The sequence below is a fragment of the Vanellus vanellus genome, assembly GCF_965231255.1.
Source record: "Vanellus vanellus genome assembly, chromosome: 1".
Taxonomy (NCBI): domain Eukaryota; kingdom Metazoa; phylum Chordata; class Aves; order Charadriiformes; family Charadriidae; genus Vanellus; species Vanellus vanellus.
Genome location: NC_138905.1, coordinates 44,660,358 through 44,672,981, shown reverse-complemented (window position 1 = coordinate 44,672,981; position 12,624 = coordinate 44,660,358). Strand labels below are relative to the sequence as shown.

Sequence of the window (12,624 nt, the reverse complement as noted above, 5' to 3'; positions counted from 1 at the left end):
ACTGAGCTGCCCCACGGAGGTGGAGGAGCACCATGCTTCCTGCCGCAGAAGCCCCCAGGAGCCACATGCCCAAAGGCTTAAGGCCTAGACCAGGCGCCCCAATAAACCATCCCGTTCCCTCTCTCCACACACTTCCTTCTGGAGATGGACGTCCCTGGTCACCCTTCGGTGATGGCCGTTTCATGGGCAAGGCCCTCACTGCTTTCCGAGTGCGTTTCTCCAGCCTTGATGGCAGACCCAGGCCGCAGCCGAGAGAAGGCCGGTGTCCCGGCCGCCCCTGAGGCGAGGCCCGGGCAGGCAGCGGGGGCCGCGCGGGCCCGCTCCACCGCCCGCCTCTAGGCCCGGCTTTTCCCCTGCGGTCGCGGGGGGCATATTGGCGGGGCAGGGGAAGCCGGTGACCCTTCGGCTGAACTCTTGAACTCAGCGGCCCGGGATGAGGCAAACCGAGCCGGCCTCGCCCCGGGCACAACACAGGCAGCAGCGGCGACGGCGGCAGCGACGTCGTCGTCACTCCCCCGCCCGGCCCTCCGCCGTCCGCTCCGCCCCCCGCCCCCTCGCATCGATTTCCCCCCCCGCCGTCGCCGCCGCTCCTCCCAGCCCCGCCGCCGGGAAATCTCGCGGGGTTATGCTAACGAGGCGGCCGCCGCCGCCCCGCCCCTCCTGTTGCCTCCCGCCCTGCGCCCTCCATCTGGGTGGGTGAGCCAGCGAGGGCGAGTGCGGGCCGCGGTGTGCTGTGGGATACTGGCGGTATATAGTCTATCCTCGGTGCAGCGTTAGCTAAGGGGGCCCGGCAGGAGCGGGGTATGAAGATGGCGGACGCCAAGCAGAAGCGGAACGAGCAGCTGAAGCGCTGGATCGGCTCCGAGACCGACCTGGAGCCGCCCGTGGTCAAGCGCAAAAAGACCAAGGTGAAGTTCGACGACGGCGCCGTCTTCCTGGCCGCCTGCTCCAGCGGGGACACCGAGGAGGTGCTGCGGCTGCTGGAGCGGGGCGCCGACATCAACTACGCCAATGTGGACGGGCTCACCGCGCTCCACCAGGTCGGTGCGGAGCCGTTCCCGCCGGCCCGGGGTGGGAGGGGGGCGGCCTGGCCGAGCTCGGCGGCAGCGGGACCGGGGCTTGGGCAGGCAGGGAAAGGGGGGGGTGGGGGGGAGGCGAGGCCGGCCGGCCAAGCGTCCCCCCGGGAGGAGGCGGAGGAGGAAGGGGCCGGAGGCGGCTGCTCTCCCCTCCGCCGGGGCGGGGAGGGGCCGGGAGCGCGGGGCGGGAGGCGGCAGCGGTGGCGGCCACCGGAGGGGGCCGCGGGGGAGCGGCCCGAGCCCCCCGGGCCGGCTGGGCTGGAGGGGGCGAGAGGGCTGCGCCCCTTCCCCGCAGGCCGGGTGTGGGAAGGGGGCGGCTGGGCCTTTCCTTCGGTGGGGAGGAGGAGGTGCCGTTGACCCTCTTTCGCTTTCCCCGCTCGCCTCGTTTCCCCTGTTGGCAGCGCCTCCCTCGGGAGGGAGGGACGGGGGAGCGGGGACCCCCGTGTGGTGCGGAAGGGGGGGGGGGAGGGGGGCGGCCGGCACAGGTGCCCCCCGGCGGAGGGGTGGCGGCCGGCAGGTGAGGAGGCGGGCTGGCCCCGGGGGGCGGCCGTCCTCCCGCTTCTCTCCCCCTCCTGGACTGCCTCTTGCCCGGGATCCCGGTAGCAGTTTGCCGCTGCCCCCCGTCTCCCCGGTTTCGCAGCAGTTGAGGAGATTAAACCCCGCTCGGGCGGGCGGGGAGACGGACCGTCTATTTTTCTCCGGTTTCTAAGGGGAAACAGTGTTTTGTTCCTAATATAGAAACGTGTATCAATAACAGGGTGCTTGCTTTCTTCAGTGATGGCTTCTGCCGCAGTGTGTAAAGCTGAACTTTAAGGGGGAGCGGGGCTCTTCCAGTTTCCTTTGGTGCGTTGGAGAGCAGTAAAGAAAAAAACAAAACAAAACAAAACCCCGAATCCATATTGCTTTGTTCTGGTGTGGGTATGTGGGAGGGGGGGTTGGTGCTGAGGAAGGTAACTTTCACTTGGGGCGGAGGGGGGGGGGGGATGGAAGGGAAACTGGCTGTGAAGTTCCCTCAAAATGGATGCTTTGTGCATGTTGAACTTCATAGCAGTCTGATTGGAATCTCAAAACGTTAGCCAAATAAGGAAAGGCTGTGGCAATCCGGAGATAATGCGGGTTTGCCTGAATAGTTTTTCTTTCTCTCGAAGGCCAAAAGCTTCCACACAATATTTAATTCACAGGATATTCCAAAAGCAAAAAAAACAACCTTTGACAGGCTAGCTGCTTGTTCTTAAGTTTGGAAGTTGTTCAGTAGTTAGAAAAAAAATAATCTTAATGATTATGAGATGTAGGTTGATCAAGTAGAAACCTTCCAAAAATAGTTAGGTGAGGTAATTAGGACATTGTTGTTATACAGTGCTTTTCTTAAATTCACCACCTCTGTTTTGTTTAATGTATTTTACCTATCCCATATAGATTTTCCAAGGAGGTGGAAATACATACAAATACATGTTGCCCCATAGTGCTGGATAGAATCCCCTACTGAACATAAGATGTAAATTTCTACTACTCTTTGCTCCATTTCCTGTGTTTAAGTTGTCACTTGCTCCCCGGTAAAGGGTATTGGTTTAGTTTCAGTTGTGAACTGAACTGGAAGAATGAATGTGTGTTGTGGTTAAGCCTGTCAGCGTGTTACTGCAGCACGGTTACCTGACTTCAGGCTAGCCTGTCATGCAGTAGCAAGGTTTTATGTATTTATCCTTCTCTAATCAAGTTATGATTGCTTCATGCTTCCAGGAGTGCTCTGTATTAGAAGTCATACCTTAACTGGTTAGATTGTTGGGTCTACAAGTTAGTGTGCTCCAGTGATTGGTAGGAAAGGATGACGTTTGGTTTAACTATTGTTAGAATGAGAGATGAATGGTGTTGTCTCTCTTCTTGAAGTCCAGATGGCTTTTTCAAAATGTCTTTGATACTATATATGAAAAAGCTTTCATCAAGATCATTCTGAGCTTATGCTCCCCTTCTTTTTACCTGTAGTCAGCTTGCAGTTTGGAAGGGCAAAGTCTAAAGGAACAGAGGTAAAGATTTACATCACTGCTAAAACTCTTGCTCACTCTCCTCCTCCCCCCCCGCTCCTCGAGTGATACCGAAGAGCTTTTTCTGGTTTTATGATATTAAAAGCAAATAAGATCAATTGTGAAGTTATAATTCTCTTGAGGCAGTCCAGGAAATGCATGTTGCCTGTTACTATTAACAAAAAAAAAAAAGCAGCATATAGCAAACCCCTGCTCATGACCAACTCTGAATGGTTTCACTTTGGTATTATCAGTCAGTCTTATTTTCCTCTAATATGGTATATAAAAGGTGCAGATCATATATGAAGCGGTCTATAACATGAATTCATTTAATCAGATTTGGCTGTGGTGTGGAACAAAGCTCTATCTGTTTCCAAAGGAAACTCTTCAAAAACTTGTCATGCTTCCTGACAGTTTTGACTGACGGATGTCAATTGTGTTGAAGTCTGCCTTGTTGTGTTTGACTGTCATGGTTTGCTGTTGCTTTGTGTTTTTTTTTGTTTGGTTGTTGGGGTTTTTGTGTTGTCTGTCAGATCCAATGTAGGCTTTACCGCTTCACAGGAATAAATTTATCTCAGCAAAGACAAAGTGACTCTACCTTTTTTGCGTTGCGTCCTTTTTGTCTTGCATCTAACTATTTTGTGGTTATTAAGAACAAATGCACGTGTCTGAAATAGCAATAGAATTAAATATTTAATATACTATTCAGCCTTTGTTTTTCCTTCTAGATATGACAGTTATAGGAAGAGACATAAGCTGTGTTTTCTTTTCCACAGCCCAGGTAGTTGGAAGTGCTGAGGTAAAAGCATTAAGCCTGAAAATCTGGTGAACTTCAGGCCTGGTCGTTAATGGAGCATCAAGCTTTGTTACTAAAGCCATTAGCTGAACTTCTATATCAGTGGGGTAGAATGCCATCACCATCAGAAAGCTTTATGTACAGTTGTTTCTCTTAATGCATACAGGAAAGAAAAAATTAGAATTAGCTTCATAGCTCAGAGGAGGAAGGGGAACAGTATATATGTATTCTTCATCTCTTGACACTGCCAATAAGTGATTTTCATTTTATATTTGCATGCACATAAATGAGCAGACTTGAGTGCATCATGTCTGAGGACATGTCAATTAAATTTCTTTGAGTTAAAAATCTTGCAGAAGGGGAAGAAACTGTCATTAGATGATGATTATTATTCCTGTATGCAATGTTGGGTTCAAATATCATTCTCTTTAAGAACTTGTTTTAGCATATGTTCAGGTTAGGCCTTCAGCACAAAAGACAAAACTGGGTATACTGTTTTTCTGTCTATGGGAGATGTATGCAGTGTAGGATATTGCAGCAGGGCAGTATGTATTCTGCTGCAATATCCTGCATTATACACACTTTGTGTGTATATATCTGTTAGACCAGAAAACTTACTTTTAAATTAGACCTTAAATTTACAATAGATATCTGTTCTGTTAATCTAGTGGAGGATGAAGTTGATTATTTTTAAATATCGCCTTCCCAGACAGTTGTCACGCAGGATGAGATCTAACTTAGAGATAGTGCAACTTTTCTAATATGCCTTAACAATTGAATGTAAGGAGAACTTGAGAGAAAAATGAAGCCCAAAGGTGAGCTGTGACCTCACTGATTAATAGTTTCTGCAGAGCGAGGGGGAAGAGTGGTGTATTCTGAAATCATGTTAAGAAGAGACTATATACTGTTTTCAATATAACCTGGTCCCTTCTAGTGCAGGCATATTTATTCGGAGTGGGAGTCAGTTCTGTCATCCTGAAAGCTTAGCGCCTATCCTTCCTCAGAATTTGGACTTTCTTCCTCTCCTCTGCCCTCCATGAAAGAGGACTTGGTTCGCTAGCTCTGGAATTTATTGCTGAAGTGACTGAGAGTAGTTAGTCTAAAAGTTACATAGATCTTTGCACAGGAAAGAGGAGCCCACCCTTTCTGGACAGCACCATGGGAAGGCTGCCTGTGGTGGGGAGGGACGGTGATGTGTCCAGTTTCCTGGAAGGCTGGATTTCCCGTGCACGCTGCTCCCCTGGGAGCGTGGGGCGTGCGCTGCGGAGTACCTGCACGCTCCTGATAAAGAAAGCAGCTGAGATTAGGCTGTGGTTAGGTATGGCAATTTATGCAGCCTGCTTTTTGGCTGCCCCTTTTTCTTTGAAGCTGTTCAGCCTTAGGAGTTGGTAACCTGGTTTTTGGCCTCATTCTCTCTGGGTGAGGAAGGTGGGTGCTGCGGCCTGATTCCACCACACAGCATGAAAGGAGTGTGTCCTGCTGTCTTGATCTTGCTTCTTCCTGGGGAGGGTGCTGCTTTGGAGGTAAGATAAGGGAAATTGTCTTGGCTGTTTGTGCATGGGGATCATTGAGTACTGTAGGTGTTGTCATTGGTGAAGGCTGAACAGCAAGAGCGGCTCCTTACCCTTAATGAAGGATTCGTGTGCTCTTTTGTGTCCAGGGCAAGTACAGTTTAATTAAGCAAAGTTCCCCAAAGGCTATGTCTCTGTTGCAAATATGAGTGTTTCTCTGCAACTTTTCAAGTATTAGATTGAATATGAAGGTGAGACTGTTTTACCCACGTAATAGTTATGTATTAGTTCGCAGGCATAGCGGTATGCGGTGTTAAACAGAAATTTTGATTTGATTCCAGTGCCATACGACTCTGCTGCATTGATCCCTCAGTAGTAATTAAGATGCTGAGAAACTCTTCACAACTGTGTTTCACTGAACACTTTTTCTTTCTGACTGATGAAGGACAGTTACTGCAGTCTTAATATTTCCTGTGGGTTCTATGGGATTTATTTCTTGGATAAGAAGTATGTTCCTTTGTGGGAGTTTCTGCAGTAGTTCATGTGAAAAATTCTGTCAGGACTCCTGGTGGCATGCTTGTAGTACCTGATGTGGTAAAGTGTATCGTTACAGTTGGCATCAACTGTTGTCCTTGTTACGACACCCTTTCAAACAGAAAGGAGTGATGAAAAAGGGATGTAAAATCTACCAGCACTAGATCCTTTTGCCTTAGAACTTGATAGAGGGCATTAAGGCTGCACTGTCGGGACCCTTTTTGACAAATGATAACACAGGTCATGTATTTGAGCTGGGGCCACAGCATGCAGAGCATGTCAAGTCATAAGAGCAAAGAACAGGTTGCTGCAGTCTTAAATCTCTAGGGTGTTTGCATCATAGCAGCAGCACCCAACAGCCAAGGGTAAGGAAGGTATGAAATAGCTCAAAGCTATCTCAGTAACCTCCCAGCTATGACTTCTGCACTGCCTCTTTTGGAGAGTGAAGATACTGGTGTGTATGGTAAACCTTTTAATTTTCAAGAAAGTCAAGTAAAAGAACTTCATTTCTGGGAGAGGTTTGTACTCGGTTGCAAACCTGATGTTTAAATCTCAGTGTTTGGAGGGGAAACAACCTCCCATCCACTGAGCCCCCTAATACTCTCATTGTAGATGATACACAACTGCAAATTTTGGAGGAGTTTGCTTAGCTTATATTATGTTGTCCTGATTTTTTTTTTTAATTCTCTGTCTGTACAACAAAGCACAGAGAAAATGAGTCCTGAAATAAGTGTAATGTTGATTGACTTCACTCAGTAATTAGACTACAGAGGCATATTTGTTTAAAATCCCCTTTGTAATAGGAGTTGGTTCTTGTGTGGGCCATAGATCTTTCTCTCCGTAGTTACAGTAGCTAGGTTCAGATTTTACAATAAGTACTTGTTAACTTCCTACTGATCTTGTCATCTAAGATTTATTTTTTTTTTACCCTTTGAAATGAAGGCAAGAAGAAGAAAAAGATGCGATCCCTCATAATATAAACTTAAGTTTAATAGTGGAAATTTAAATGCTGCATTCAAAAGAATTGTGTTCTGCTTGGTGTTTTATAAAAGAAACAAGTAACAATGTTTTCACCTTTTACATTTATTATCTCCAAGTGTCTCTTGGCCTCTTCATGGTCTGTCAAGTTTGAACCTGTGATTTCTATGGCTGGTTACACAGCAGTTTTCACTGCTATGGATATTTCTTGTGCACAAATAGAACAATCCAAGTGAATTCTAGCATACAGTAATTACTTTAAGTATTTAAAGCAAGTTTCTGTGTTAGAGTAATTGACAGATTTCTTAAATTTACCTAGTCATGGAGGAAGAGTTCTACCTTCAATGTAAGGATGAATTCAGCTGGTAGAACTTTAGTATTCAGCAAAGCTAATGTTCAGGGACAATTTTTGCGGGTCTATAGCTATGAATTTCACAGCAGCATTAATGCTGCTTTTATATTAAAGCTTTATCTATGGTTTTCTATTTATTATGATGTATTCTTGGTATTGTTAAAACACTTTTTCATGATAAATCATCAAAAACACCTTGTAAGGGTAGAGGAGATGTGCTCTTGTGTGTATGAGTAAAACTGATGTGAACACGCTTTATTTGAGGCCTTTTTGATTTTGGCATTATAATAGCAAGAGTGTTATTTTTTTACCAAATACCAGTTTATTAGCTAAATCTGAGGCTAGGAAACAGAAGCAGTCACTATAAATCATCAGTAGAGATACAACTTAGGTCTTCTGGGGGCCTGTATTCCAGGCTTAATATGCTAAATTTTGGTTGAAACAATGGTTTGACAGGCTCTTGGCCAGTTCTTTACTCGTTTATCCCTTTGCTTGAACTCTCACTTGCTCTCTTTCTCGAAGTTGTTACTTGGGCTAGTAGGACACTTCCTGAAATCTTCTTAAAAAATGGAGAGCCCAGCTAACTGCTTGCCTCTTTCTGTGTAATTGTGACTCCCGAGGCTGGGCTGGCAGGATGTGGAATTGAGGAACATGCATGTCTCCTAGCAAATACTTAAATTTTATCCAAGAATATGTTCAGACGGGTTAGACTTAGACAAACTAATACGCTGTGAAAGGAATGTGATGGTAGTTTTGGACAGCTATAGCATGAGTACACCCTTGTGGGGCTCTTGCAACCAAGAAACTGTACATTATGCGTTGTTACTGCCATACTGTAATATCAATATAGAGTATATGCATGTCCTACATGCAAAATATGAGGACATTTACCTAACAAATATTATATTGGTGCTTAACGATATATCTTTCTTCATTGATCTGGGCAACTGTAAAAATGCAAAGTGGAATGCAGCTGCAAGGCAGTGGAGCTGTCGGTGAGCTGGGCAGCTTCTGGATGGGTGGAGACATTCCAAGCTGCTTTACTTTCCTTTATGCATTCCTGAAATGACAGTCAATGGAAAGCATGGCATAAGAGTGGCAGCATTCCTCAGCTGTTTCCTTTCTAGTAATTTCAAGACTGTAAGGATAAAACAAGAAGGCAAAAAATGACCAGGGTACTTGGGGGTAGGGGAGAAGCATTTCTGCATTATTTTTTTAATTTTTTTTTTTTTTTTCTTTTTAAACAAGACCTGGTACCCAGCTCTTCTGTTTCAGCTGTTTTTTGAGAACACTGAATCAGTCACTGTGCTTATCCTGGAAACACTGAATCTTTGACGACTCATTCACAACCAAAATTAGAGCAATATGATGAAAGCTTTGAACAAGACTGTTTCCCATTTATGCCTGAGTGGTGTTAGCACTTACCCCATTAACAATATATTTCGTAGACTAATGGCTTCTAAAGGTCTGTTAAATAGAGTGAGGAGTGGAGTTGGCTTTAAGAGCGTGAAACCCTTAAAAAAATTGACCAGTAAATGCTGCCTCATTTTGGGCCTACATACAGTAGTAGGTTTGCCTTCAAGGCTGTGAGTAAATAGTTGTTATACTACTGTAACTTCTGAATACTTTAATTTTACATTTGGTCTATAACTGGCATGTAACCATCTATTTTGATACTAAGTTCTGTAAGCTGTGGTTGTTAGAAATGGTTCCAGCTTTAAATGTTCTGTCAAGGGTCAAGTCTCACTAAATTTTTTTATTGCTTTTTGGTTTTTTTTTTAAGTCAGTCTGAAATATACTTTGATTTATTTTCCTGTGTTACGATTGTAATTCATGGTCTTGAGTTCAAGCTATGACAGCTTGCTTTGACAGGATCACTTAGCCAGCCAGTGGTGATTACTATGGAAGTTTTAGTTCTGGGGTTATTTATTTAGTTTTGCTGTTGCTGTTTTACCATCCTGATAGTGAAGCTAGAAGAGTAACCAAAGTATCTTCTATATACATACTTGAGGTTTCTACATCAGGGGATTACATACAAGTCTTGGCCTTGTGTTGTGGATCTGAAATATAATATGTCACTTCTTATGTGAACTTAATTTTCCTGTTATTTTTCTGGTTCTTTCACAGAACGATTAAAATGAATGTTAGCAACATGAAACCTGTTTGTTAATAGTTCTGCTTCAAACTTACAGGATGAACTTAATGGTGTTTCTCTTAAAATTTCACATTTGACTTGAGTATTTGTCTAAGGCGAAATAACAATATCTTAATCTTGTGACAAGGTGAACACAGCTGACAAGCATGTACACTGGTGTCTGTGTGTGGTCAATGCTACCTTCTGAAACACTTTAACTTGGATGAAGCTTTCACTGAGAAGCTGCATTCCTCTGTCAAATCTGGGATCCTTGTGGGCCCCTTTTGAAACCAAAATACCGTCTCGGACTTCTGGCTTTGAAACTTTTGGCTTACTAATGTCCTGAAATTTGCTATGGCGTTCTTGATTGAAAACCTATGCTTCTGTTACTGAAGTGGAAAACTTGTTATTTTAAAGCTGCAAAGCATGTCATCCCAAGTTTTAACAAAAGCGTTGTTGCTTGCAGTATGTTCACGAATGTACGCAATTACACTTGAATGAGTAGGCTTAATTAAGTGAATAATCTTAATGAAATCAATGACAGTTTTCTAAAAGTATGCCCCCCATCCCAGAGATGAAAAAATTCAAAGCTATTGGTATTATCTCCTTGATCAGTCTTAATTTTGACTGCCTTCCGTGTTCTATAAAATAAGTAACGCTGCTTATTGTTGTTGCAGCATTAAGTTTTGTTGTTTGTGTTTTTTTTTTTTTTATAGTTACAAAAAGTCAACAATTCTTAAACTTGTTTTACTAACCTGTTCTTTGGAAATATTTTCAGGTCAGTCCAGCATGGTGCTGAACTTGCTGCGAACTTGGGCAAAAATGAATTGCCTTAGGTTTTAATCAAAGTGAAAAGTGAAGATTGGGGTGACAGCGTTGTGCCTGTGGGCCAAATTGGGACTCCTGTTGTTAAGCAATAATCTCATTTCTATCAAACCATATAAAACAATGCTTTTAGAAAGCTTGCCATACTTCACAATTTGCTAGCACTCTTATTTTGTTCAACTACTGCAACTTGAATTATTTTAGGCCCTAATGATAAAGATTTTTTTCATGAGGACTACGCACTTTATCTCTCAATGGAAAATAAGTTTAATGCTTTATCTCTCAAATTTTTTTGTGTAACATCAATTTCTTGGCTTCTGAGTATAGCAGAGCAGAGAGGGTGGGTTGTGCTAACACTGGCTGTCAGTGGGTTTTTGTGAATCTCTGGATGTGGCTTTCTGGTCACTCACTTTCTACTTGCTTGCAGACAACCTAGCTAAATGCTTGGCACTTGTGCCTCTGTGTAGCTACGCTTGTATGTGTATAACAGTGGTATTGGTTGCTAATACTTGTGTGTCACAGTGCTTATCGGGTATTTGCATGCTTAGTAAGAAAAACAACTCCCCCCATCTCTGAAGATTTAACAGGTCTAGTGGCTCTTGTGCTTAACACTTGTAATATACTTGTCATTGGCCTCTTTCAGTATTTTACAAGTACACAATTGCCCTGTGTTTTAGTTGAGCTGCCCTCAAACTTGGTTTTATGGGAAATAACTTCTTCATATTTTTACCTGCAATTTGTAATGTCATACCTTATCCACAGTATACCTGGCTTTGGTCTTATCTGTCAAATGTGACTTCAAAGAAAGCCCATGGAGTTATTGTATGAACAAGTTTTACCTATAGCTGTAGGTGAATATAGCAGTGGTGATTTAAAAACTACTGTTTCAAAGGAAAATACAAGACAACTTAGTGTGAATGCCAGAAGGCATACTGCGTATGTTGTAAAAGTGTTTTATCAGTCAGTGACCCATGTAGTAAGGTGTTTGAGTGACGGAGCTCTTTTCCAATTTTTTTCTCAGCAATTGAAGAGGATGTTATACTCCATAATATACTTTAAAAAGTGTCGATTATAATTACAGGTCTGTGTTTGCAAACTCAAGTGGCGTTTGGATTTTTAGAATACTGTCTCTACTGTTTTGTTTTTTGGTTTTTTTTTTTTTTTAAAGATTTGACTCCTGCAAATAAACACTACTGGAAATGTTGCACTTGCTGCTTGTAGAGCAAAAAGAAAAAAAATAATTTTGGTACATAAATAGCTCCAGATATAAACATCATGAATGTAAAACTGGGGAGTGTGTGTCTAAATTAATAGATTGTGATTGGTTGTGAAAAGAGAGGCTTAAGTTAGAGGAGCTGCAGTTGGGATCCGGGAAGAAGCTGCCTTGAGAAACTTATGCTTTGGCAGCATGTAGCAGTGCTGGATGCAACTATAGATACTGATGTGAAGTATGGAAACACAGGCAACTTCTATCTGCTTGTGTATAAGAATTCTTGATTAAAGGAGGTATTACTTGCTTTTCTGAAAGTAGGATGAGAGGTGTGGGGGGCATTTTATCCTTTCCCTAATTTCCTCTAGAGAGTTGCTCTTAAATTAGGTTATCCTAGTGCTAACCTCTGTATGTAGTTATCCTTCACTTAAAACTAGTAATTCCTGACTAATTCCTTGCTAATGGGCTAGCTTTGCACTAATGAATAGCAATGATAATCTAATTTCATAAGGACATTGAGTTTGGAATGCTGTCCTAATGTCTAAGCAATGTTAAAGACAATGCTGTCTTAGGAAAAAATGCTCATCATTTTTCTCCCCATAGAGGAGAACTGAGTTTCATATAGTGATAATTGTATGTAGTTGACTACTGTTAATTGGGAAAAATATTTAGTGTCAGATAATCAGTTTACATGATGGTGTGGTAGGTTACTTCTACCTTTTTGGTAGTACCAGCATGTCAAATGTAACTCTTCCCTTTTTGTGAAGGCAAATATGCAAGAGAAGGTATTTAAATCATTTTGAGGAAGATACTATTGCCATTTAGCTGTCCCTTTGCCTTTTTATCCTGTAATTCTTTTGTGGCAGCTTGAGATACTACTTTATATACATAATAAAAATCTTAATTACAAAATCACAGAATGGTCAGGGTTGGAAGGGACCTCTGGAGATTATCTAGTCCAACCCCCCTGCCAGAACAGGGTCACCTACAGCCAGTTGGCACAAGACAGCATCCAGGTGGGTTTTGAATGTGTGTGAGACTCCACAACCTCTCTGGGCAGCCTGTTCTGTTGCTGAGTCCATTCAGTGTATCCGAATTCTTAAAGGGTACTTTTCCCCACAGGCCCTAGAAAAGCAAAACTATAGTATGTTGATAGGTGTGAGTACACTGCAGATGGTGGAAGTTCCATT

General features: G+C 43.5%; 1 protein-coding gene across 10 annotated transcripts in view; it reads left to right on the top strand.

Moving 5' to 3' along the window:
• Nucleotides 1-714: 714 nt before the first annotated feature.
• PPP1R12A (protein phosphatase 1 regulatory subunit 12A) overlaps nt 715-12,624 on the top strand; it is a gene marked incomplete at its 3' end in the record, with an annotated part of 121,476 nt that continues 109,566 nt past the window's right edge. For 5 of the 10 annotated variants that reach the window (XM_082499185.1, XM_082499189.1, XM_082499186.1 and 2 more), the window contains exon 1: nt 716-1,040. In XM_082499185.1, the coding sequence (XP_082355311.1) occupies nt 804-1,040 (237 nt within the window). In that variant the 5' untranslated portion in view covers nt 716-803. Of the gene's footprint in view, nt 1,041-12,624 lie in introns of all 10 variants that reach the window. The other 5 variants (XM_082499182.1, XM_082499184.1, XM_082499190.1 and 2 more) reach the window with 3 other exon arrangements.